The sequence below is a fragment of the Hemiscyllium ocellatum genome, chromosome 30, assembly GCF_020745735.1.
Source record: "Hemiscyllium ocellatum isolate sHemOce1 chromosome 30, sHemOce1.pat.X.cur, whole genome shotgun sequence".
Classification (NCBI taxonomy): domain Eukaryota; kingdom Metazoa; phylum Chordata; class Chondrichthyes; order Orectolobiformes; family Hemiscylliidae; genus Hemiscyllium; species Hemiscyllium ocellatum.
In genome coordinates, this window is record NC_083430.1 from 24,636,586 (window position 1) to 24,661,598 (window position 25,013).

At 41.4% G+C, this 25,013-nt stretch overlaps 1 protein-coding gene across 2 annotated transcripts in view; it reads right to left on the reverse strand.

Annotated features, from left to right (window-relative positions):
• The window catches only part of rhbdl2 (rhomboid, veinlet-like 2 (Drosophila)), an 84,422-nt gene that overhangs the window by 24,667 nt on the left and 34,742 nt on the right, over nucleotides 1-25,013 (reverse strand). For both annotated transcript variants that reach the window (XM_060847493.1, XM_060847492.1), the window contains exon 2: nucleotides 4,636-4,874. In XM_060847493.1, the coding sequence (XP_060703476.1) occupies nucleotides 4,636-4,839 (204 nt within the window). In that variant the 5' untranslated portion in view covers nucleotides 4,840-4,874. The remainder of the gene's footprint in view (nucleotides 1-4,635; nucleotides 4,875-25,013) is intronic.

The following is a 25,013-nucleotide window of genomic DNA, read 5'->3' on the forward strand; positions in this document are numbered from 1 at the left end:
GCAATGTGGATTCATAGAGTTTGGTGCTAATGTCCACGAATATGAGGTGAGTGTGGCCAGTGTCTGCTGAGCGTACCCTGAGATGTTGGTGCCTTGAGTCCAATATTGAGGTCCTTTGAAGAAAATGGTGAGCTACAGTCACCATATACTCACTCTGATTCCCATGTTGAAGTTACTCAATACCAAGCTTGTTTGGTGCATTTGGTACGATAGAAAGCTTTTTATTAGTGAGGTGACTTGGGCTGTTAACAAGGTATTGGACAAGCAATGATCCCCCTAGTTGGCAACTCGCTGCTGTCCAGTGAGAAGCCCACCTGAATGCCTGGCAGTTGCATAAAAAAAGACATGAGATGATCCTGATGTCGAGGTGGGCCTTGCTGAACTTCTCAAATGATTCTGCCACATATCTCACCATAGCTCAGAGCCCTATAAGATTCCAGCCAAAGTTTTATTTGTGTTTTCTTCTGCAAAGATGAGTGATAGATTTCTTAACTCATGTTAAATCAACCTTATTTTATTTAATATCATTGGAGGATATGCTCAGCAATAAACTGTACTGCTATGCCAGTTTTATGCATGGAAATACAACTGTCACTGAAATATATGCAGTTGTAAGTGCATTGTTGGTAAAAATAGTGTTAATAATTGTGAAATATCTCAACCAAATCAGGCTACCATAAACAACAACAGCCGAAATGCTCTGACTCTTCACATTCCTTTCAGCAAGTTCAGAAGTTGAAGGCAAAATGTGGACCCACAGTATTGTTCTGCATAACTCAAATAAACTCTCATATTTAAAATTTCTTCGCAAAGTGTTCTCATTTCTCAAAATGCTTTTTATTATATATTTCTAAAATATCATTTACACCACGCAAAAGGCATTTGCGTTTTGCATATTTTTCCTTGACTAAGGATTTTCTATAGCGATGTCAACCTCTAGATCTTTACAACAGTAATAGGGAAGACAGTTTCAAAAGGACCAATTGTCTGAAAATCGCAATCTCTTTAGCATTTATTTTTGAACAATGGTTCTCCAGATCCTAGGATTCTATGTGGGTATCCAAAGGTCTTAAGGTCCTGCTGATCAGTTGCTATACTTTTCTACATTGGTGAATTTACTAACACAATAATTCTGAATGTTGGATATTGGGTACTATCTTTCAGAAGTTGAGGCATAGGTCCCACTGAGGTGCCTTAACTTTTACAGGGGCTTCCTATATAGAGCAGCATGAACATTAAAGCACAAAGCCAAAGTAAAAAATCATACTGCAGGCGACATACAAGATTTTATAAATCATTTGACAAAGTTGCACTGCACAATAGAAAAGTTGGAAAAAGTAATTTGAAATGAATAGGAGTTAACGGCTCCAACTTATTTTCACAGGTCAGGTACATAGAGTCAGACTGGGCAACACAGGAAGAGCACAGGAAGGTGCCAGTTTCTGAGTGGGGAGGGTAGAAAGCCTGCCTTAAGGATGTCCAAAACCTAAAACAAAAAAATCATTAAAACATTCCTCTAGTCCTCACTCCTCACCCCTAGGCACACCCCATGCCTCACCCATGCCAATCTATGTCATCCAATGCCATTTACCCATTCCCCAGTGCCACCTATACCAACTTATGCCTCTGTAATCATTTCCCACTTTCTGCCACTTAGTGCCAGCTGATGTCGTCTCATTGTTACGCCCTTCCTTTTCAACCCAACATGTTAAACCACCTACTATGCATTAATAACTATGTGCACAGGAGAAAAAGTGAAATTCTATGAGTTAAAGTTCTATTTTGTAGAAAGCACTCTCATTCATATAAATGCTTCTTGATAGTTTTTGACGAGTTTGACCCTTCTTTAAACTCTACAGTTCCAAGAAGTTTATATGCCTGTTCAGCCTTCTTCCTCTACAGTTAACAGTCCAATAATCCCAAAGGATACCTGAGACCCTCCTAAGGCTCCTTCACAAACCTCCTGCACCCCAAAACAAAACATTTCCAAAGCTGGGCAAATATCACATCCATTGGTGTACTCTGGCTATCCAAATTAATCTATAAAGTTTAGATTTGCTCTAATCTTCAGGTTCCACACTACAGTGATGCCAAAGTCCCACTTCAATGGAGGCAGCTGGGTGTTTTACGTGGTCAGCTGCCTCCATTAAAAACACATGCAGAACCCGAACTGACTTCACACCCACACTTGCAAAATCAGAAGTGCCATGTCTGGGGCTGGGACTTGTGATTTCAGGTCACTTTCACTAGTTTCACCATGAGAGAGATGGTCTTTGTCATCTTTGGCCATTATTTCAACATGTCTAGGGTACTGACTTTGCAGATCAAATGAAAGAAGCAAAAATCAAATGTATGCATTTATTTAACATCTATCACATAAAAAATATTCAAACTATTTTGGCTGACTGACATATAAAATAAGATGACAATTAGAGAGGTTTGGAGGAATGACCAAAGCCTTGTTCAAAGAGTTGGTAACTGAAGATTCATGTTGGTAAGGCAATATTTTCTATTTTTAAGTCCTTTTGCTTGTCAATATAAAAGGTTCTATATTCAGTATAAATTAATGTAAATTGAAAGATTTATCACCAGAATAAAAACACAAAATATTGTAGAATCAATAAATCAGAAATTGAAATGGATGCAAGGTCAATTAATTAAAATGACAACACTGTTCCTCTCTACAGATGACCTGAATGACATTTAGGAGCAAATTATTGTGGATGCTGGAACCTGTACTGAAAACAACAAGTGGTGGCAATCACAGCAGGTCAGACAGCATCCACGGAGAAAGAGCAAGCTAACATTATGAGTCTGGATGACTCTTATAGGGTCATAGAGATGTACAGCACAGAAACAGATCCTTCGGTCCAACTCATCCATGCCACCAGATATCCCAACCCAATCTAGTCCCACCTGCCAGCATCTGCCACATATCCCTCCAAACCCTTCCTATTCATATACCTATCCAGATTCCTTTTAAATGTTGCAACTGTACTAACCTCCACCATTTCCTCTGGCAGCTCATCAGAGCTGAAGTGAAATGTGGAGGGGATGACATTCATACTATAGTTTGAAGGTTGCTGGTGGGGGAAAGATTTTCATAGTTCAGATTAAGTGATTGAAATGTGAGAATCGCAGAACAATAGTGTGTCTGACTCCTTCTGCATTTCACAGGGATCGTTCCCTCTGGGACACCTTAATCCATTCCACAACCACCAACAATAACCCCCCTTTTCACGGCACCTTCCCATGGAACTGTGGAAAGTACAACACCTGCCCCTTCACTCTTTCCTGCTCACCATCCTCGGACCTATACAGTCTTCCAGGTGAAGCAGCATTTCACCTGTACCTCCTCCAATCTCGCACGTGGTATTCAATGCACTCTATATGGCTTACTCTGCATTGGAGAAACCAAACACAGAGTGGGTGACCACTTTGTGGAGCATCTCCTGTCTGTGTGTAAGTGTGACCATGACTTTCCCATAGCCGGTCATTTTAACACAGCGTACTGCTCACATGCCCATATGTGTATCCTCTGAATGTTGCAGTGCTCCAGCGAATCACCGGAGAAACAGCATCTCATCTTCAGACTAGGGACTTGCAGCTTTCTGGACTTCAGTTCAACACCTTATGAATCATTTCTTCCCTTTTAGCTTGTTATCATGTCCTCGCTCCCCTCCCCCCATCCCAGGGGAACTATCTGTCCTTTCAAGTCTGGCAGAGATACACCATTGTTCTGCCATTCTCACATTTCAATAATTTAATCTGAACTATCAACATCTTTTCTGACCCAGCATTCTCCACCCACTACCCTGACACCTTCCCCCACCCCAATTACTGTATAAATGCTGCCCCCTTCACAGTTCACCTAGTCATTTCAGCTTGAAATGTTAGCTTGCTCTCTCTCCATGGATGCTGTCTGACCTGCTGTGATCTCCAGCATTTGTTGTTTTCCCCGAACAACATTTTTTGTTTTAATTTCTTATTCCCAGCACCTGCAGTATTTTGCTGTTGTATTAGATAATTAATTCACTGTCATTTCTAGCTATTCCCAGCTATTAGAATTGCTGCTCTTCTCTCCATCATGTCTCCTCATGTCTCTTTTATTTTCTTAATCCTCACTGGTTCCTATTTCCCTTCTCATGTGCAATCAGCTACCCATCAAGACTCATTTTAAGCCATACCTCCACTTTTGATGAAAGGTCATTGACTAAAACAAATTAACTCTGCTTCTCTCTCCCCAGCTGCTGCCAGACCTGCTGAGTATTTCCAGCATTTCTTGTTTTAAGAATTGCTGGAAATGCTTGTTAATCAGCTAAATACTAAGGCTGGATTACTACCATTTGTCCATTTATCTTCTAATGGACATATTTTGATGTTAGCTGCATCTTTTAATAATCTGGATTACTGGTGTATAACAAAGGATATAATGTTGTGATGTTGTATATCTTAGCTATACAAACACAGGAACATAAAAGACTGTGTAAATTATATTTTAGTCCATCTGGCCAGCCCCAATTCATAGCCAAAATGTGAACTCTAAGAAAAACACCTAATTTGCAAAATGAAGAATTTATCCATTTAAGTTGTGCATGAAAGGTTATATTATGTTTGCAGAAATGTAAACTGTACCTCAGCCAAACTTATAGAGATAATGAAGATCGGTGGAGGCAAGCAATTTGCCCTTTCCAAATAGCGACTTCTCATGTCTTCAGGGAGCATCCAATTAGACACCGTGGTGTGTACCTTCTGACACCACGCAGAGCATTTTTGTGATTCCCTGTTCCTCTCTTCATTCAGATTTTCATTTTCTTCTTCTGTTGGATTCATCTCCATTATTAACAGCTCAGTAAATCCCAATTCAGGGTTATCTGTGTTTTTATTAAGAAAGGTCACAAAATCAACAGTTACAAAGATACCAAAATCCAACAGTTCAGAATTACATTGGCCATGATCAGAAAACTACTATTCTTTGCTGATCAACAGAAATTAGTAAATACATTTTGTGTCATATTGTTTCATTTCTGTTCCAAAATGTCATCAAACCAGATAGGTGTTGACTGTTAAAAATACTGAAGTTGACTGAATTTTATCAGATTTGACAACCACCTTTGTGTTAGGTATAACTTCAAACAGTGGAGATGTTTCCCTTTCATAGCCACGGATTCCAGCTTTTCTACAGCTTCATGATGTTGCACTCAGTCACTAAGCTCTGTCTATTGCATGCTGTAAATGTTATTTGGCTGTAGTAGACCGGCTGGAGGCTGGAAGAACACAGCAAGCCAGGCTGAACCAGGAGGTGGAGACGTCAAAGTTTTGGGTGTAACCCTTCTTCAGGACTAAGGGTGAGTTGTAGGGGGAGCTGCAAATAAAGGGGCTGGTGGGGACAGGGTGGTGGAGTGGGGATAGATGAAGACAGGCAGAGGGTATATGACCTGGTTGATCAATGGGAGGAATTAATCCAATTGTGGAAGGGAGGGGAAGGGCTTGGAAAGGAGTCGGGGAATGGGAAGGGACATTATTCGAAATTGGAGAACTCAACGTTGAGTCCGAATTTTCTTACATAATGCTCCCTGCATCGCTGGATTACTCGTGACTAATATTACTGCGGCATCATCCACTCCCCAGTTTCACTGAGTTTACGAGTGCAGCAAAATGTGAGGGTTGGAAGAGGATAGAGGATGTAGCATGAAAGGAGAAGGATTGGATCATGGGAGATCATGGGAGAAGATGAGGTCACTGTATTAGCCAAAGCTGTGAGCTGGGCAAGTTACAAGAAGGAAGAAAGAAGACAGCTAAGTTAAAAATGAGAAGGGAAAGCACAAGGAAGGTGAGAAATGAGAAAGGAGTCCACTTCAATAAAGAAATTAATTTAAGGCAATGGATAACTAGCAAGGGTTAAAAAAGAGAGATATAATGGATGGAAAAAAGTGAGGTGCTCAAAAGAAACTGCTGCATATGAGATATTTGCCTTTATTAACCGAGACGTTGAATGCTTATGACAGAGCTATGCAAGATGATAGTTAGGCCACAGCTGGAGTACTGTGTGTAGTTTTGGTCACCATACCAGAGCAAGGATGCAATTGCACTAGAGGGGGTGTAAAGAAAATTCACCAGGATGTTGCCTGGGTTGGAGTGCTTCAGCTATGGTAAGAGACCGAATCGGCTAGAATTGTTTTCCTTAGAGCAGAGAAGGCTGAGGGGAAACCTGATTGGGGTCCACAAAATTATGAGGCACATAGATAGGAATAAATATTTCCCCTTAGAGGCATCAATAACTAGTGGGCATAGATGGGCAGGAAATTCACTGGAGATTTAAGGAAGGGTTTTTAACTCAGAGGGTGGTACGTATCTGGAACTCAATGCATTAAAGGATGGTAGAGATGGGAACCATCACAACATTTAAGAAGTGTTTAGACAATCACTTAAGTGCCATAGATACAGGCCAAATGCTGGAGAATGGGTTGGAATAGGTATGCGTGTGATGATCAACATGGAAACAATGGGCCTGCTTTCATGATGCAAAACTCGATGACTTGATTGAACAAAGGAACATGGAGGGTAAGGTGATCACAACTAACCTTGGAGGAACTTCTTTGGGAGAGGTCACAGCACATAAACAAATAAGTGAATATTTTTATGCGTGGCCTTGCAGTAAGTCTGCAGTAGTGAGTCAAGCGGGTTCTTTCTTGATTATATGTTTTATTGAGATATGCCTCTTGATTAAACTTCAAAATAGGAGCCATAAGTACTAAGTTAGCCTGGAGCAGTGTTTTGCAGAGGAATAAAACAGCACTACTTTCTGGGTTTGTAGATTGAATGAAGCAAAAATGGCCTTTAGTAGAATGATATGCTCTTCTTGTCTACTATGGGAGTTTAGAGAGAGTTTACATGTTACTGAGATTATGTCTGCAATAAATGTCATTGGTTGCAAATCCTATCAGATCGAATGGATTGGTTAGAGCGACAGTTAGAAGAAATGAGGAATTTATAAGAGCAAGGGGGTGTAATGATGGCAGTTACAGAAAGAAGAAAAGTTGCAGATTTAGTCACATAAATGGGTTAGAAAGGTAAGAGAGGCAGGTAGTACAGGAGTCTTCTGTGGTTATCCCCATTTCAAACAAGTATGCTGTTTTGGAAAACATTGGGGGTGATGGGTTCTCAGGGGAATGTAGCACAAACATCCAAGTTTCTGGTATTGAGATTGGCTCTAAGGCAATGAGGGGTGCATCGGATTCTAAGAGATCAACAGTGTTAGGGGACTCTCTAGTCTGAGGTACAGACAATGTTTCTGTGGCCAGCAGTTAAAAATTAGAATGGCGTGTTGCCTTCCTGGTGCCAGAATCAAGGAAGTCTCAGAGAGGGTACATTTGTTTTCAAGGAGGAGAGGAACTCGCAGGAGGTCATTGTACACATTGAGATTCTGAAGGGAGAATATAGAGAGTTAGGCAGGAATTTAAAAAGGAGGTCCTCAAGAGTAATAATATCTGGATTACTCCCGGTGCTACAAGCTGGTGAGGGTAGGAATAGGAGGATAGAGTAGGAGAATGCAAGGCTGAGGAGCAGGTGTATGAGAGAAGGATTCACATTTTTAGATCATTGGTATCTCTTCTGGGATAAAAGTGATCTGTATAAGAAGGATGGATTGCACCTAAATTGGAAGGAGACTAATATACTGGCAGGGAGATTAGCTTGAGCTGCTCAGGAGGATTTAAACTAGTAAGTTTGGTGGGCGGGGGGGGGTGGGGGGGGGGGAGGGGGTGGGAGAATGGGACCCAGGGAGATAGTGAGGAAAGAGATCAATCTGAGACTGGTACACATGATACAAGAAGCGAATCAAACAGTCAGGGCAGGCAGATACAAAGCAGAGAACAATGTAGGATTGATAAATTAAACTACATTTATTTCAATGCAAGAGGACAAACAGGGAAGTCAGATGAACTCAGGGCATGGTTAGGAACATGGGACTGGGATATCATAACAATTACAGAAATGTGGCTCAGGGATGGAAAGGACTGCCAGCTTAATGTTCTAGGATATAAATGGTACAGAAAAGACAGAAAGGGAGGCAAGAGAGGAAGGGGAGTGGCATTTTTGATAAGAAATAGCATTATAGCTGTACTGAGGAAGGATATTCCTGGAAATATATCCAGGGAAGATATTTAGGTTGAACTGAGAAATTAGAAAGGGATGATCACCTGATTGGGATTGTATTATAGACTCTAATACTCAGAGGGAAATTGAGAAACAAATTTGGAAGGAGATCTCAGTTAAATGTAAGAATAATATGGTGGTTATGGTAGGGGATTTTAACTTTCCAAACATTGGGGTAGCAAGGTGGTTCAGTGATTAATGCTGCAGTTTCACAGTGCCAGGCACCTGGGTTTGATTCCAGACTCGGGTGACTGTCTGTGTAGAGTTTGTACATTCTCCCTGTGCCTGCGTGGGTTTCCTCCGGGTGCTCTGGTTTCCTCCCATAATCCAAAGATGTGCATGTCAGGTGGATTAGCCATGCTAAACTGTCCATAGTGTTAGGTGCATTAGTCAGAGGGAGATAGGTCTGGGTAGGTTGCTCTTTGGAAGGTCGGTGTGGGCTTGTTGGGCCGAAGGGCCTGTTTGCACACTGTAGGAAATTGAATAGACTGGGGCTATGATGAAGAGGAATTTGTTAAGTGTGTACAAGAGCATTTTCTGATTTAGTATGTGGATGTACCTACTAGAGAAGGTGCAAAACCTGACCTACTCTTTGGGAAATAAGGCAGGGCAGGTGACTGAGGTGGCAGTGGGGGAGCACTTTGGGGCCAGCGACCATAATTCTACTAGTTTCAAAATAGTGATGGAAAAGGATAGACCAGATCACAAAGTTGAATTTTTAAATTGGAGGAAGGCTAATTTTGACAGTATTAGACAAGAACTTCCAAAAGCTGATTGGGTGCAGATGTCTGCAGGTAAAGGGATGGTTGGAAAATTGGGAGCCTTCAGAAATGAGATAATGAGAGTCCAGAATCAGTGTATTCCAGTTTGGTGAACGGAAAGGCTGATTTGGTTAATAAAAAGAAGGAAGCATATATCAGGTATAGACAAGATAGATCAAGTGAATCCTTAGAAGAGTATACAGGCAGTAGGAGTATACTTAGGAGGGAAATCAGAAGGGCAAAAAGGGGACATGAGATAGTTTTGGTAAATAGAGTTAAGGAGAATCCAAAGAGTTTTTACAAAAACATTAAGGAAGAAAGGGCAGCTAGGGAGAGAATAGGGCCTCTCAAAGATCAGCAAGGCAGCCTTTGTGTGGAAATGCAGGAGATGGGGGAGATACTAAACAAGTATTTTGCATCAGTGTTTACTGTGGAAAAGGACATGGAAGATATAGAATGTAAGGAAATAGATGGTGACATCTTGAAAAATGTCCATATTACAGAGGAAGAAGTGCTGGATGTCCTGAAATACATAAAAGTGGATAAATCCCCAGCACCTGATCAGGTGTACCCTAGAACTCTGTGGGAAGCTAGGGAAGTGATTGCTGGGTCCCTTACCGAGATATTTGTATCACCGATAGTCACAGGTGAGGTGCCGGAAGACTGGAGGTTGGCTAACATGGTGCCACTGTTTAAAAAAGGTGGTAAGGACAAGTCAGGGAACTATAGAGCAGTGAGCCTGACCTCGGTGGTGAGCAAGTTGTTGGAGGGAATCCTGAGGGACAGGATGTATATGTATTTGGAAAGGCAAGGACTGATTAAGAATAGTCAACATGGCTTTGTGCGTGGAAAACTATGTCTCATAAACTTGATTGAGTATTTTGAAGAAGTGACAAAGAGGATTGATGAGGGCAGAGCAACAGGAATATGTGATCTATATAGACTTCAGTAAGGCATTCGACAAGGTTCCCCATGAGAGACTGGTTAGCATGGTTAGATTTCATGGAATACAGGGAGAATTAGCCATTTGGACACAGAACTAGTTCAAAGGTAGAAGACAGAGGGTGGTGGTAGAGGGTTGTTTTTCAGACTGGAGGCCTGTGACCAGTGGAGTGCCACAAGGATCGGTGCTGGATCCAGTACTTTTTGTCATTTACATAAATAATTTGGATGTGAGCATAAGAGGTACAGTTAGTAAGTTTGCAGATGACACCAAAATTGGAAATGTAGTGGACAGCGAAGAGGGTTACCTCCGATTACAACATGATCTTGATCAGATGGGCCAATGGACTGAAAAGTGGCAGATGGAATTTAATTTAGATAAATGCGAAGTTCTGCATTTTGGGAAAGCAAATCTTAGCAGGACTTATACAATTAATGGTAAGGTCCTAGGGCATGTTGCTGAACAAAGAGACCTTGGAGTGCAGGTTCATAGCTCTTTGAAGGTGGAGTTGCAGGTAGATGGGATAGTGAAGAAGACGTTTGGTATGCTTTCTTTTATTCATCAGAGTATTGAGTTGGGAGGTCATGTTGCGACTGTGCAGGACATGGGATAGGCCACTTTTGGAATGTTGCGTGCATTTCTGGTCTCCTTCCTATCAGAAAGATGTTGTGAAACCTGAAAGGGTTCAGAAAAGATGTACAAGGCTGTTGTCAGGGTCGGAAGATTTGTGCAATAGGGAGAGGCTGAACAGGCTGGGGCTGTTTTCCCTTTAGCATCAGAAGCTGAGGGGTGACCTTATAGAGGTTTATAAAATCATGAAGGGCATGAATAGGATAAATAGACGAAGTGTTTTCCCTTAGGTCGGGGAGTCCAGAACTAGAGGGCATAGGTTTAGGGTGAGAGGGGAAAGATATAAAAGAGATCTAAAGGACAACTTTTTCACGCAGAGGGCGGTATGTGTATAGAATGAGCTGCCAGAGGAAATGGTGGACGCTCGTACAATTGCAACGTTTAAAATGCATTTGGATGGGTATATGAATAGGAAGGGTTTGGACGGATATGGACCAATGCTCGCAGATGGGACTAGATTAGCTTGGGATACCTGCTTGGCATGGACTAGTTGAACCGAAGGGTCTGATTCTGTGCTGTCCATCTCTATGACTCTAGTAAAGCTGTTTCAACCTGTACTTCATGATACAGCATCCAAATATTAAACAGATACTTCAAGATGGTGCATTCCTCTCTCCCCATTCTAGAAGTTTTCCTCTAAGCTTTCTTGTCACAAATTAATTTCAAAGAGAGTAGCTTGAAGTCGGGATAGTACAGAATGTAATTATTACAGCCAACTCTCATGCTATATTTAGAGACTCTAACAACCACATAACACATCTGTTATTTTACCAGCAAAAGAATGTCAAGATGCTTGTTTATAAATGGAAATCCTGTTTAGACAGGAAGTTACGCACACCAGTTTAATAACATGCAATATTACAAACATTAACATGAAACTTTCAGAGTTGCTCATTGTGAAACCTTGATGTGATACCATCCAAGTGTAACCCCATTTTTTTAATCAGAATAGAACCATATTTTAAAATGTATTCATCCAGTTTGAGCGTATATATCGACACACTATAAACTCTTGTGCAAGTATTTTTGGGTCATAATTATTTCCTGTGTTTAAAACTCTATTTAAACTATTAAAGACTGCTGGAAAACACATACATTTAGCTTGAGGCATGTTTCATAAATTAGAAAATCTGCACCTGTAGTACAAAGTCCAAAAGACACCCCAAATCATTTCACATCAACTGCTTCAGTATTATACAATCATGCAGTTGGGCTAGATCTCAAAAACCCTCTGATTCACAGACTGGGTACTGTTTGAGCTAGGATGACACACAAACTCTTCTAATTATCAGGTCTGCAAAACCAATCGAATGAGTATGTCTCTGTTATCCTCACATATAAACAAAAGCCCTTGTTTTCATGGTAATTTGTGTCATTCTGATGGTGCATTTCTGATACAGTGACCCCTGAAGAATGCTAAAGATGTGAAAAAAAGGAATGATTTATACCAGTAGTTACAGCATTCCATTATATGAGAAGTTAATTAGCTTTGCCCCTTCTTATCAAAGATAGACACTACTTAAACATAAAATCATGGCATAGTGATCTGGCAATAGCCTGATTTATGTATACAAGGCTGTAAATGTGAGTTTACAAAACCCTTTGTCAGAAAGGGACTGGTGGGAGGTGCTGTTTGCTGTTAATCAGTTTTAGAAACCAGTCTTTGTCAAGGTAATCGCTGAATGCTTCACACTCTATACTTTCATATATCCTTCCCTGTACCTACAGTCTATGCCCTCTCTCCAGGTTCTGAGATTTGCTACTGGTTTTACACACTTGTTAGATCTCAGATAGAGATTTAGCTGCCACATTACAGGAAGGATATGAACTCATTGAAGAGAATGCAAATGTGATTTACCAAAACTGGTTCTAGGGATGAGAAATTGCATTGTTGACGGTAGATTGAAAAAGTTGTGACTGTTCTCCTTGGAGAGGAGCAGCTGAGAGGAGATTTGATAGAGCTTTTTAAATCAGATATGAGCTTGACAGAGTAAGTAGGGAGAAACTATTCCCTCTTGTAAAAGGATCAAGAATGAGAGTGCACAGATTTAAAGTGATTTGCAAAAGGAGTAAATGTGATGTGAGACAATTTTCTTTCACTCAGCAAGTAGTTGGGGTGTCTGGAATCCCCTGTCTGGAAGTGAGGTGGAGGCAAGTTCAATTGAGGCATTCAAGAGGACATTAGATGGTTATTTAAATAGAAATAATGTGCAAGGGTATGGGAAAAATGCAGGATATTGGCAGGAGATAAAAATGCTCATTTGCTGCAGACACAGCAGGGCGAATAAACTCCTTCTTCATAAAACATAGAATGGTACAGCACAATACAGGCCCTTCAGCCCTCAATGTTGTGCCAATCTTTTATTCTACTTTAATATCAAACTAACCTACATATCCTTCATTTTACTATCATCCATATGCCTATTCAAGAATCACTTAAATGTCCCTAATGTATCTGACTTTACCACCATCACTGGCAGTGCATTCCATGCATCCACCACTCTCTGTAAAGAACCTACCTCTGACAACTCCCTTAAACCTTCCTCCAGTCACCATAAAATTACCCCCCCCCCCCCCCGCCCCGTGATAGTCATTTCCACCCTGGGAAAAAGTCTCTGGCTATCCACTCTATCTATGCCTCTCATCATCTTGCACACCTCTACCAAGTCACCTCTCATCCTTGTTCGCTCCAATAAGAAAAGCCCTAGATCCCTCAACTGTTTTTCATAAGACATGCCCTTCAGTCCAGGCAGCATCCTAGCAAATCTCCTCTGCATTCTCTTTAAAGCTTCCACATCTGTCCTAGAATGAGGCAACCAGAACTGAACACAATATTCCAGTGTGGTCGAACTAGGGATTTATATGTCTACAGCATAACCTAATAGCTCTTAAACACAATCCCCCTGCTAATGAAAGCCAACACACCATACGCCTTCTTAACTCCCCTATCAACTTGGGACGTGAACCCCAAGATCCCTCTGTTCTTCCACACTACCAAGAATCCTGCCTTTTACCCTGTAAACTGCATTCAAATTCAACCTTCCAAAAAGAATCACATTACACACCACCAGCCACTTCTCAGCCCAGCTCTGTTTCTTGTCAACTTGTCAATGTCCCACTGAAACCTACAGTAGACGTCCACATTATACACAACTCCACCAACCTTTGTGTCATCCGCAAACGTACTAACCCACTCTTTCACTTCCTCATCCAAGTCATTTATAAAAGCACAAAGAGCAGAGGTTCCAGAATAGAACCCTGCGCAACACCACTGGCCACCGAGCTTCAAGCTGAATATTTTCTATCGACTAACTCCCTCTGTCTTCTATGGGCCAGCCAATTCTGCATCCAGACTGCCAAATTTCCCTGAATCCTGCACCTCCTTACTTCCTGAATGAGCCTACCATGGGGAAACCTTATTAAACATCTTGCTAAAATCCATATATACCATATCCACTGCTCTAGCTTCATCAATGTATATTGTAACATCCTGAAATTATCTAATAAGACTTGTGAAGCATTGTCTACCCCTCACAAAGCCATGCTGACTATCTCTAATCAAACTATGCTTTTCCAAGTAATCATAAACCCAATCCCTCAGAATCCTCTCCAATAATTTGTCCACCACCAACATAAGACTGATTGGTCTGTAATTCCCAAGGTTATCCCTATTGCCTTTCTTGAACAAAGGAATAACATTTGCCACCTCCAGTCCTCCGGTACTACTCCAATGGACAGCGAGAACGCAAAGATTATCGCCAAAGGTGCAGCAATCTCGTCCCTTGCTTCCTGTAGAAACCTTGGGTATATCCTATCTGACCCAGGGACTTATCTATCCTCATATTTTTCAAAATTTCCAGCACATCCTCTTCCTTAACATCAACCTGTTAGAGCATATCACGCTATCCTCAGAAAAGTCAAGGTCCCTCTCAGTAGTGAATATGAAGCAAAGTATTCATGAAGGACCTCCCCTACCTCCTCTGACTCCAGGTACAACTTCCCTCCACTATCCCTGATCGGCCCTATCCTCACTCTGGCCATCCTCTTGTTCCTCATACAAGTGTAGAAGCCTTGGGATTTTCCTTAATCTTACCTGCGACGGCTTTTTCATACAACCTTCTAGCTCTCCTAAGTCCATTCTTCAGTTCCTTCCTGGCTATCTTATAACCCTCTAGAGCCCTATCTGATCCTTGTTTCCTCAACCTTTGGTAAGCTTCCTTCTTCCTCTTGACTAGATATTCCACATCTCTTGTCATTCCAAGATTCTTTCCTATTGTCCCTTCCTTGTCTCAATGGGACAAACCTATCCAGCACTTGCACAAGTGCTCTCTAAACACCCTCCATATTTCTGTCATGCATTTCCCTGAGAACATATGTTCCCAATTTATGCTCTACAGTTCCTACCTAATAGCATGGTAATTCCCCCTCCTCCAATTAAATATTTTCCCATACCATCTATTCCTATCCCTCTTCCTGACTATAGTAAAGGTCAGGGAGTTATGATCACCATCACTGAAATGCTGACACTTGGCCTGGTTTGTTGCCAAGCACCAAATCCAATATGGCCTCCTCTCTAATCTGCCTATCCACATATTGAGTCAGGAATCTTTCCAGGACACACTGACAAAATCTGCTCCATCCAAACTTTGCACTGAGGAGGCTCCAATTAATATTAGGAAAGTTAAAATCACCCTGTTACTTCTGCACCTTCCCAAAATCTGCTTCCCAATCTACTCCTCTGTGTCTCTGTTGCTATTGAGGGTTCTGTAGAAATCTCCAAATGACGTGACTGCTCCTTTCCTGTTTCTGACTTCAACCCATACTGACTCAGTGGACAAACCCTCCTCGATGACTTCCCTTTCTGCAGTTGCGATACTATCCCTGATTAGCAATGCCACTCCCCCATCACTTTTACCTCCCCCCATTCCTTTTGAAACACCTAACCCCCATGCTCTAAGTTCATCCTCCTTATTTCTGACACTTCCTACATTAAAATAGACACATTTCAACCCATCACACTGACTGCAACTTTGCCCTATCAGCTGTCTATCCTTCCTCACAGACTCTCTGCACACTGTATCTACCTGTTCACCAGCTACCCCATCCTCTGATCCATAGCTCCAGTTCCTATCTCCCTGCCAAACTAGTTAAAACCCTCCCAAAGAGCTCTAGCAAACCTCCTGCCCAAGATGTTGGTGCCCCTCCAGTTCAGGTGCGAACTCAGGCTCCTTGTACAGGTGCCACCTTCCCCAGAATGTATCCCAATGATCCACGTATCTGAAGCCCTCCCCCCTACACCAGCTCTGCTGCCACGTGTTCAGCTGCACTCGCTGTCTGTTCCTAGTCTCATTAACATGCAGCACTGGTAGCAATCCAGAGATCACTACTCTGCTCGTCATGCTTTTTAGTTTCCAACCTAACTCCCTTTATTCAGTTTTCCGGTCCTCATTCCTTTTCCTAGCTATGTCATTGATTCCGATGTGTACCACAACTCCTGGCTGCTCACCCTCCCTCTTAAGAATCCTGTTGACTTGATCCGAGACATCCCTGACCCTGGCACCAAAGAGGCAATAAACCATCTGGGAGTCTCATTTGCGATCACAGAATCTCCTGTCTGTTCCTCTAACCACTGAATGCCCGATCACTATCGCTCTCCTATTCTGCCCGCTTCCTTTCTGAACCACAGAGCCAGGTTCAGTGCCGTGACAACACTTCTGTGATAGTCTTAAATACATTTTGGAAACAAACTTTACAATGTTGTTTCATACTTCACTTCTAAATGAACTTCCAGGATGAAGAGACATTAGTATTTCAAAATATATCGAAATGTTAAATAGCGAGAGCAATTTTTTTAAAAAATCAGTTGTATAGTAATTGAAACCATATACTGATATTTAAGTAACAAGGTCTTGTTAGCTTGTATATGCTATCAGATGGAGACTGATCAGGAAAAATTCAAAATTGATATTATTGCAGAACAAAGCATACACATCGCTTATCATTTGCAGGCCCTGTGAATTTATTGATGTGCACAAGAGGAAAGAAAACTTAGGGAGCACCTTTAGTGCAATAGAATATCCCAAGCCAGAAGCTTCACAGAAGCATTAAAATAGGAAATCTTGGTGGCTGTGCCACACAGGAGATATTTAGGCAAGTGATCGAACGTTGGGTCAGGGAGGTAGATTTTAAGGAGCAGATTAGTGAATGAGAAAGGGAGATCCAGGAAGTTGAATGTCCAGTCATCAATAGTGAAGTAATTAAAATCTGGTGTGCTCAAAAGGACTGAATTGTCAGAATGCAGATACCTTAAAAGATTGTAGAACTGGAAGCAATTATATAGATTTGCACAAGTAAGGCCAAGGAGGGATTTGAAAACAAGGAGGGAAATTCGTAAAACTTGGTAACATTGCTTAACCAGGAGTTACATTAAGTCAGCAGGGATGAATGGAACTTTGTGAGAGTAAGGACATGGGCAATAGGTTTTTGGATGACCTCAAAAGTGGAGGATATGGGAGGTCAGCCAGGATTGCATTAATTCCATTAAGTATTTTACTACATGAGGTAAATGTAAAAACTGCATTCACAGTTTGCTTCTCCAGATAATAAAATTGCTGCTGTGCTCAGTTGCAAGTTTGTAAACTGATGGTTCCCCTTCACTTCCTGTTGGAAGACACTGTGACTGTTGAAATACAGACAGACACAATAAACAGAGAAAGGTCAACATGATATATGTTATTGGAAACAGTTTGTTCAGGATATAAATTCATCCCTGATAAGCACATTTCATTTCCTCACTAGGTTTTCACCAATCCATTTAGTTACTTGGGCTTTATTAAATGAAAGGAAGTGAGACTGACCCCGAACATTAATTCAGCTATGGATTTCATTTTGTACTCCCCTTCATTCTTTAAACATAGATTTTGTATGCGCACAGCTTACAGTTAGATTATGTTTTCTAATATTACAAAATCTGATCCTATGTTTACTTGAATATTGGCATTTATTGCTAAAGGAACTGAGTAGAAAAGCAGGGAAGTGTTGCTGCACCTACACAAGGAATTAGTGAGACCACATCAGGACTATTGTGTTCAGTTTTGATCTCATTCCTTGGGAGGGATGTGGTTGCATTGAAGGAAGTTCAGAGGAGGTTCATTAGATTGATTCCAGAGCTGAGGGGTTTGTCTTCTAAGAAGAGATTGAGCAGTTTAGGCCAAAACTCTCCAGAGTTTAGAAGAATGAGGGGAGATGAAATTGGGGTATATTAGATACAGAAAGGGATTGACAAAGTAGACATAGAGTGAATGTTTCCCTTTGTGGGGCTGTGGTTTTAACATAAGGAATAGCAGATTTAAAACAGAAATGAGGAGGAATTACTTCTCTGAAAGAGTCATGAATCTGTGGAATTCATTACCCCAGAGTGTGGTAGATTGCCAGTGCACTAGTAAATTTAAGAAGGAGATGAGGATGTGGGCATCTGGGAGGTAGGTCAGAATACTGAAGGAGCTGCACAAAATGGCTTCTGCATTGTTAACCTGCACTGAACCAGACCGAAACAAGAAACCGCAGACTGATGTAGATCCGATTAATTGCAACAGTAACCTGTTCAACCCTAACCACAAGGCAGGACAAATATGATTCTAAGAACAGGTTTACAAGAAATCATGATAGGCTAAGGCAAAAATGCATGAGGACCTCACACAATTAGATTGGTTGTTACTATGCAATCATGCTCCATGTCTGACTATGAACAATGTATATAAACCCTATGCAAACTCTGTCAGTCGGCGGATTCATTTGGTGGTCTAGGAGTACTCATACTTCTGGGCTGATCAGAGTCTCCTGACCCAGCCGTATCAAAGGATAAACAATTGCTTGTGTGATTGACAATTTACAGGTGTGTTTATTGACCGATTGCAGAACCGAGAGACCCCCCCCCCTCCGGGGTTCAGATCTTCAGAGACAGTTAGATTTTTAATTAAAAATGTGTTGAAGGGTTAAGAAGCTTTTATAAAATTCATCCATAGGATGAGGGTATCACTGGCTATGCCAGTATTTATTCCTATCCCTCACTGCCCACAGTTAAGAGTCAACCAGATTGCAGTGGATCACATACAGGCCAGACTAAGTAAGGACAATTGGCAGCAGTTTCATGGTTATCATTAAACTCTTAATTCCAGACATTTTAAAAATTGAGTTCAAATCCCACCATCTGCCATGGCACGATTCAAACCCAGGTGACCAAGTATTACCTTGTTGAAGGAGAGTGGACAGGTAAGTGGAGTTAAGGCTGAGGCAAGATTAGCCATGAATGTATTAAATGGTGGAGCAGGCTTGAGGGGCTGAATTGTTTATTCCTGCTCCCTTTTCTTATAATCTTAAAGAATTGTGTAACACTTTCTCTCTTTGACTAAGATCAGCACTTTAGTCTCATCCTTCTTGAAATTCAAGCAATTGTCTCAATTAGCTTTTTCGTTAATTGTAACTTTCTTAAGTATCATTTCACAATGATGACTGGAATTAGCAATATAGTGTTCTAACTTTGTATCATTTCTGGCAATCTTTGCAAAAGTTTGGAAATCTGATATTCTATGGAAATAATTAATGCATTATATTAATACGGGGGGGCTCAATATTTATAGATGCTTTCAGAATTACAGGTACTGGATCAAACCTGTTCACTTCTCAAAAACATTCACTACATGACAACTAATTACAAAGACGAGTCCCACAGACTCCCACCATTTCAGATAGCTAGAAACAGGCAATAAATGTTGACCTTGCCAGCAATGCCCACATCCCAAGATTAATGAAATCACGCTATTACTTTATGGTCAAAGATGGCATCTCTCTTTCTTCTTCTCCCCTTTCCTGTAAAATTACAAGATTGAATATGTTTCCTCATTGATCTTCAAAAGTTATAAATGACTGAAGAAACATGATATTTAAAAAACATGCTTTAACTTAGAGTGTAGGTTTGCTCACTGAGCTGTAGGTTTGATATCCAGACGTTTCATTACCTGGCTAGGTAACATCATCAGTGTCAACCTCCAAGTGAAGCAAAACTATTGTCTCCTGCTTTCTATTTATATCTTTCTTCTGGATGGGGTTCCTGGGGTTTGTGGTGATGTCATTTCCTGTTCGTTTTCTGAGGGGTTGATAGATGGCATCTAGATCTATGTGTTTGTTTATGGCGTTGTGGTTGGAGTGCCAGGCCTCTAGGAATTCTATGGCATGTCTTTGCTTAGCCTGTCCCAGGATAGATGTGTTGTCCCAATCGAAATGGTGGTTTTTTTCATCCGTGTGTAGGGCTACGAGGGAGAGGGGGTCATGTCTTTTTGTGGCTAGCTGGTGTTTGTGTATCCTGGTGGCTAACTTTCTTCCTGTTTGTCCTACGTAGTGTTTGTGGCAGTCGTTGCATGGAATTTTGTAGATGACATTGGTTTTGTCCATGAGTTGTACTGGGTCTTTTAAGTTTGTTAGTTTTTGTTTGAGAGTGTTGGTGGGTTTGTGTGCCATTAGGATTCTGAGTGGTCTTAGTAATCTGGCTGTCATTTCTGAAACCTCTTTGCTGTATGGTAAGGTGGTTAGGGTTTCCGGCTGTGTTTTGTCTGCTTGTCGTGGTTTGTTCCTGAGGAATCTGTGCACTGTATTTTTTGAGTATCCGTTCTTCTTGAATATGTTGTATAGGTGGTTCTCGTCTGTTTTCCGAAGTTTGTCTGTGCTGCAGTGTGTGGTGGCTCATTGGAATAGTGTTCTGATGCAGCTTTGTTTGTGTGTGTTGGGATGGTTGCTGGTGTAGTTAAGTATTTGGTCAGTGTTTGTCGGTTTTCTGTACACGCAGATTTGTAGTTCTCCATTGTCCTTTCTTTCGACTGTGACGTCCAGGAATGCGAGTTTGTTGTCGGTTTCTTCCTCCTTGGTGAACTTTATGCCTGTGAGGGTGTTGTTGATGATGTTAAATGTCTCTTGTATCTTGTTTCATTTTGTGATGACAAAGGTGTCATCTACGTAGCAGACCCATATTTTTGGTTTGATGGTTAGTAGCATTGACCAAATAGTTAACCATACCAGCAACCATCCCAACACACACAAACAAAGCTGCATCAGAACACTATTCCAACGAGCCACCACACACTGCAACACAGACAAACTTCAGAAAACAGAGGAAAACCGCCTATACAATGTATTCAAGAAGAACGAATACTCAAAAAATACAGTCCGCAGATTCCTCAAGAACAAACCACAACAAGCAGTTCAAACTCAGCCAGAAACCCTAACCACCTTACCATACATCAAAGAAGTTTCAGAAATGACAGCCAGATCACTAAGACCCCTCAGAATCCTAGTAGCACACAAACCCACCAACACTCTCAAACAAAAACTAACAAACTTAAAAGACCCAGTACAGCCCATGGACAAAACCAACGTAATCTACAAAATTCCATGCAAGGACTGCCACAAACACTATGTAAGACAAACAGAAAGAAAGTTAGCCACCAGGATACATGAACACCAGCTAGCCACAAAAATACACGACCCCCTCTCCCTCCTAGCCCTACACACGGATGAAAAAAACCACCATTTCGGCTGGGACAACACATTTATCCTGGGACAGGCTAAACAAAGACATGCCAGAGAATTCCTAGAGGCCTGGTACTCCAACCACAACGCCATAAACAAACACATAGATCTAGATGCCACCTACCAACCTCTCAGAAAATGAACAGGAAATGACATCACCACAAACCCCAGGAACCCTATCCAGGAGAAAGATATAAATAGAAAGCAGGAGACAACAGCTTCGCTTCACTTGGAGGTCGCCACTGATGATGTTACCTGGCCAGGTAATGAAACATCTGGATATCAAACCTACACTCAGCGAGCAAACTTACACCCTAAATCTCAACCTGAGCTACAAACCTTCACAAACCTTGCATGCTTTAGCTTTTATTGAGTTTCGGAGCCATGATGTCATGTTGCAGCTGTACAAAACTCTGGTGCGGCTGCACATGGAGTATTGAGTACAGTTCTGGTCACCATGGAAGCATTGGAAAGGGTGCAGAGGTGATTTATCAGGATGTTGCCTGGTATGGAGGGAAGGTCTTATGAGGAAAGACTGGGGTATTTGAGGCTGTTTTTGTTAGAGAGAAGAAGGTTAAGAGGTGACTTAATACAGGCATGCAAGATGATCAGAGGATTAGACAGGATGAATAATAAGAGCCTTTTTCCTCAGATAGTGATGACTAGCATGAGGGGACATAGCTTTAAACTGAGAGGTGTCAGAGGTAGGTTCTTTACTCAGAGTAGTAAGGGCATGGAATGCCCTGCCTGCAACAGTAATAGACATGCCAAGGGCATTTAAATGACCATTGGATAAATATATCGATGATAATGGAATAGTGTTGGTTAGATGGGCTTCAGATTGGTGTCATAGGTTGGTACAACTTCAAGGGACGAAGAGCCTGTCCTCTGCTGTATTGTTCTATGTTCAATGTTAACTTTTAGGAATGGCCCTGTACATCTCTACAGTGCATCAGTAAACAGAGTGATGCCAGAGTCTAGTTTAAAAAAATCCAATTTAAATTATTCCACTCATTGTTATGCTAAGTTTTAAACTTCAAAAGTCATGGGCAAGACCACCATTATGCAATGTCATAGAGTCATGGAGATGTACAGAACAGGAACAGACCTTTTGGTCCAACATGTCCATGCCAACCAGATATCCCAAACTAATCTAGTTCCATTTGCCAGCATTTGGCCCATATTCCTCTAAACTTTCCTATTCATATTCTCATCTACATGCCTTTTAAATGTTGTCATTGTACTAGCCTCCACCACTTCCTCTTGTGGCTCATTGTATACATGCACCACCCTCTGCATGAAAAGGTTGCCACTTAAGTCCATTTTAAATTGTTCCCCTCTCACCCTAAACCTAAACTCTCTATTTTTGGACTCCCTCAAACCAGGGATAAGACCTTGTCTATTTACCCTTTCCATGCCCCTCATAGTTTTATAAACCTCTATAAGGTCACCCCTCAGCCTCCGATGCTCCAGCATAAATAGCCCCAGCCTATTCAGCCTCTCCTTATAGTTCAAACTCTTCAACCCTGGCGACATCCTTGCAAATCTTTTCTGAACCCTTTCAACTTTGACAACATCTTTCCTAGAGCAGGGAGACAAGAATTGTTCACAATATTCCAAAAATGGTCTACCCAACGTGTTGTACAGCTGCAATATGACCTCCCACCTCCTATACTCAATGCTCTGACCAATAAAGGCAAGCGAAACAAATTTCTTCTTCACTATCCCACCTACCTGAGATTCCATTTTCAAGGAACTATGAACCTGCATTCCAAGGTCTCTTGGTTCAGCAATACCTCCCAGGACCTTACCATTAAGTGTATATGTCCTGCCTTAATTTGCTTTTCCAAAATGCAGCACTTCACATTTATTGAAACGAAACTCCATCTGCCACTCGTCGGCCCATTGGCCTATCTGATTAACATCCTGGTAGACACTCAGGTAACCTTCTTTGTTGTCCATTACACCTCCAATTTGGATGTCATCTGAAAACTTACTAATCAAACCTCCTTTGTCCACATCCAAATCATTTATGTAAATGACAAGAAGCAATCGAGCCAGCACCAATCCTTGTGGCACACCACTGGTCACAGGCCTCCAGTCTGAAAAGTAACCCACCACCACCACCCTCTATTTCCCCCTTTCAGCCAGTTCTATAACCAAATGGCTAGTTCTCCCTGAATTCCATGTGATCTAACCTTGCTAAGCAGTATACCATGAGGAACCTGTCAAATGCCTTACTGATGTCCAAATAGATCATGCCCATCGCTCTGCCCTCATCAATCCTCTTCATTACTTCTTCAAAAAACTCAATCAAGTTCGTGAGACACTATTTCCCATGCATAAAGCTATGTAGACTAATCCTAATCAGTCTCTAAATGTTGTTATAGTCTTCATTATAATTGTTTTCCTGTCACTGTTTCCATTTGAGATTCCTGTGTTGTAAGCAAATCAGAAGTAACTTCATCATCAGAGCCAGTTTGAACTATAAGGAGAGGCTGAATAGGCTTCAACTGGAACAGTCAGGCAAGTATAAGTTTGCAATTGTGAAGCTGTTCACAGCAGCATCTTTGATGTAATTTGCAGCCTCTTATTCAACTATAACTTCAGTGCACATTTTGACTATTAAAACCAATTCTTAAAATAATCCAAGCTTCAAAAGATGTTACTAAAATTCCTTTTAATGATGTAGATACACTAATTTAAACATGAATACATATTAACTTAATTTATAGACATGTTTGCCAACTAAGCGGGTAGTACTTAGTGACTTATTTCCCTTGAATGGAGTTTATACTCCAACGCACTTCATTGCAGTTATATTCACAGCTAAACAATTTTTTAAAAAATCTAGCAAATGCAGCATCTAACAAACGTTTACTTATTTTTTTCTGAATAAGAGCCAATTTACATTTACAATTTAAAGTAGCATTTTACATTGACTATGGAGAAGGGCGTTGGTGAAGCAGCTGCAAATATCCTGCAGTAATTCAGTGCAAGTCAAATGGAAACTGAAAGGCAAAGTTGCAACATCACATGGAGAACAGTTCCAGTGAAGTATCCCACCAAGATATATTCTCTAAACTGAACTGTTTCCGTCATGCAAAATTTTATTGTTTACTAAGACTGCCTCTATTCCCATAATTGGTCTATTTCTACAGGCTCAGTTTCCTGCATATGGTGCTGAAGATATTCACTTCACGATGAGTTGGTTTTCTGGTATCTTTGCCCATTCCCATTTGTTTCTTTTGATCCTCTCACAGCGTCTCCTCCACATCCAATAATTACTACCAGGAAATGTCTTAGCAAATTCGTACTATTTCTGTGTCAGCTGCATTCTCTCATATTCACACCAGTCTGGATCCAAGATCCATCACTCCCATCTCATTCTTTTTTTGAACTTCTTTTCCCACTTACATTCTCTCCAGTCTCTCCCCCTTCCCACTTCTTGTCATTAAGCTTAGCTTAGATTCCCTACAGTGTAGAAACAGACCCTCCAGCCCAACAGATCCACACCGAACCTCTGAAGAGTAACCCGCCCAGGCCCATTTCCCTTTGACTAAAGTACCTAACATTATGGGCAATTTTGCATGGCCAATTCACCAGGCCTGCAGAGCTTTGGACTGTGAGCACTTGGAGGAAACCCATGCAGACACAGGGAGAATATGCAAGCTCCACACAGACAGTCACCCAAGGTTGGAATTCGAACCAGGTCCCTGGTGTTGGGAGGCAGCAGTGCTAACCACTGAGCCAACGTGCAAATGGGAGAATAACTTTGGACTATGATGGTACAGAGTCATAGAGTCATAGAGATGTACAGCACGGAAACAGACCCTTCAGTCTAATTCGTCCATGCTGACCAGATATCCCAATTCAATCTAGTCCCACCAGCCAGCACCTGGCCCATATCCCTTCAAACCCTTCTTGTTCATATATCCATC